The sequence below is a fragment of the Buceros rhinoceros genome, unplaced genomic scaffold, assembly GCF_000710305.1.
Source record: "Buceros rhinoceros silvestris isolate BGI_N320 unplaced genomic scaffold, ASM71030v1 scaffold19919, whole genome shotgun sequence".
Taxonomy (NCBI): Eukaryota; Metazoa; Chordata; class Aves; order Bucerotiformes; family Bucerotidae; genus Buceros; species Buceros rhinoceros.
The window spans coordinates 44,362-45,939 of NW_010430147.1; the positions used below are offsets into that span (position 1 = coordinate 44,362).

At 53.9% G+C, this 1,578-nt stretch overlaps 1 protein-coding gene across 1 annotated transcript in view; it reads left to right on the plus strand.

Moving 5' to 3' along the window:
• Positions 1-1,578, plus strand: part of LOC104499429 (syntaxin-binding protein 4-like) — a gene marked incomplete at its 5' end in the record, with an annotated part of 29,994 nt that overhangs the window by 25,771 nt on the left and 2,645 nt on the right. The window contains one exon of the mRNA XM_010142933.1: positions 859-955. Within this exon, the coding sequence (XP_010141235.1) occupies positions 859-955 (97 nt within the window). The remainder of the gene's footprint in view (positions 1-858; positions 956-1,578) is intronic.

The following is a 1,578-nucleotide window of genomic DNA, read 5'->3' on the forward strand; positions in this document are numbered from 1 at the left end:
GGATCAGGGCATCCCAAAGCCCCGGAACCGTCAGCACTGCCTTGTGCACGAGTGGTGGGCAGAGGAGCAGGAGGTGGGACTCACGTGGGCCTTGCAGGCAGCACAGGAGAGCAGCCAGGTCCCAGGGGCTTGCTGGGAACAGACACACGAAGAAGGACTCGTCTCCAGCCCCCTTCCAGGGGAGCGCACAGGAGATGCTGTACATGCACGAGCAGGAGCCGCGGGGGCAGCCTGGGACAGAGGAGTGTTCAACTTGGGCCCTTTCCCAGAGTCTGCTGAGCTTGATTTTGTCTTTGAAAAGCTTTTCCTTGCTGCTGCCAGCAGCAAAGTGAGGTCTGCACAGGTTTATCTGCTTCTTTGTTGTGCCTGGAATCAAACTGATAGCTCTCAGTAGAAGACAGGGCATCAGGCATGATGAGAGAGCAAAAAGGGCAGCTGGGAGGCAAAGTGTTTGAATGCTCCTGGTGCCACAGGAAATACCCTGTGAACAGCTCTCATCTGCTCCGTCCCACACACAATTCCTGGGCAGTTAGAGAAAGAGGAGAGGCTGAGCTCTTGGCAGCCAGGTGGGTGGGCTTTTGGTGAAGCTCCTGACAGTTTGCTATAGCTGCAAATCTGCTTGCAGTCTGTATAAAATGTTCTTGGAGGGATGTGAACATGTCCCTGTCTAGAGGAACAGACGTTTCAGTACATGTGTAGGAAAGGAGAGACTGGAAATCCAGCCCAAGCCTGTTCCTTTGGGTGATGCCGCCTGGAGAGCCACTTCCAGGAGAAAACCCAGCACCAAGTGGTTTCCCACCACCTACTTCAAAGAGCTGCTCTTCCAGTATTTTTAATGGCTCATTGTTTCTGCTCAAGGTTCTGCAGTATCTTGGTCTGGATGTGACAGAGGAGAAGAAGAGGCAGTTACGGCAAAGCTTGGTCACAGACTCGCAGGGGACAGTGGCCTATGGAGGTGAGCAGGCAGCTCTGCGTGGGCTGCTCCATTTTCTGTGTCGCTTTCCTGGAAGCCGAGAAAGCAGAGAAGCATCTGCTGAAAGCTGGCGGGTGAGGTACCTGCCTGGGTATTGATGCAGCCCCAGAACAGCTGAGGAAAGTCACAACTAGGGAAGAAGGTGTTTGGTAGAAGTGTGTGAAATGAAAATACAAGAAAGCCAGAGCGAGGGCTCACTTCCCTCCAACCCCAGCTTGCCGAGCAAGAGCTGGCCAGAGGATACACGGAAAACAAAAGCCTGCACTGCTTTCTCCGACCTGCCAGAGCCTACCTGGCCCTCAGGGCCTGCTCCCCAGAGATTTTTTTTTTTTTTTACAAAAATTCAGATCTGTCAAGCAATGTTCCCCCTAGACAAAACCCGTTTGCAGAGCACAACGCCTCTTGCATAGGTGTGTTCGTGCCGAGCGAGTGACGGGTTTTCAGAACTGCGAGTCTCTCCGAAGAGCGACTGGCTTCAGAGTTTGTGGCAGTAGAAATCAGGATGATGAGGGGTGTTTGGCAAAAGCGCTGGCAGTGATGCTGCTTGTGCAGTAAAGGGGGGGATGTGGGGGGGTGGGGTGTGCTGAAGACTGGCGGGGGCGGGG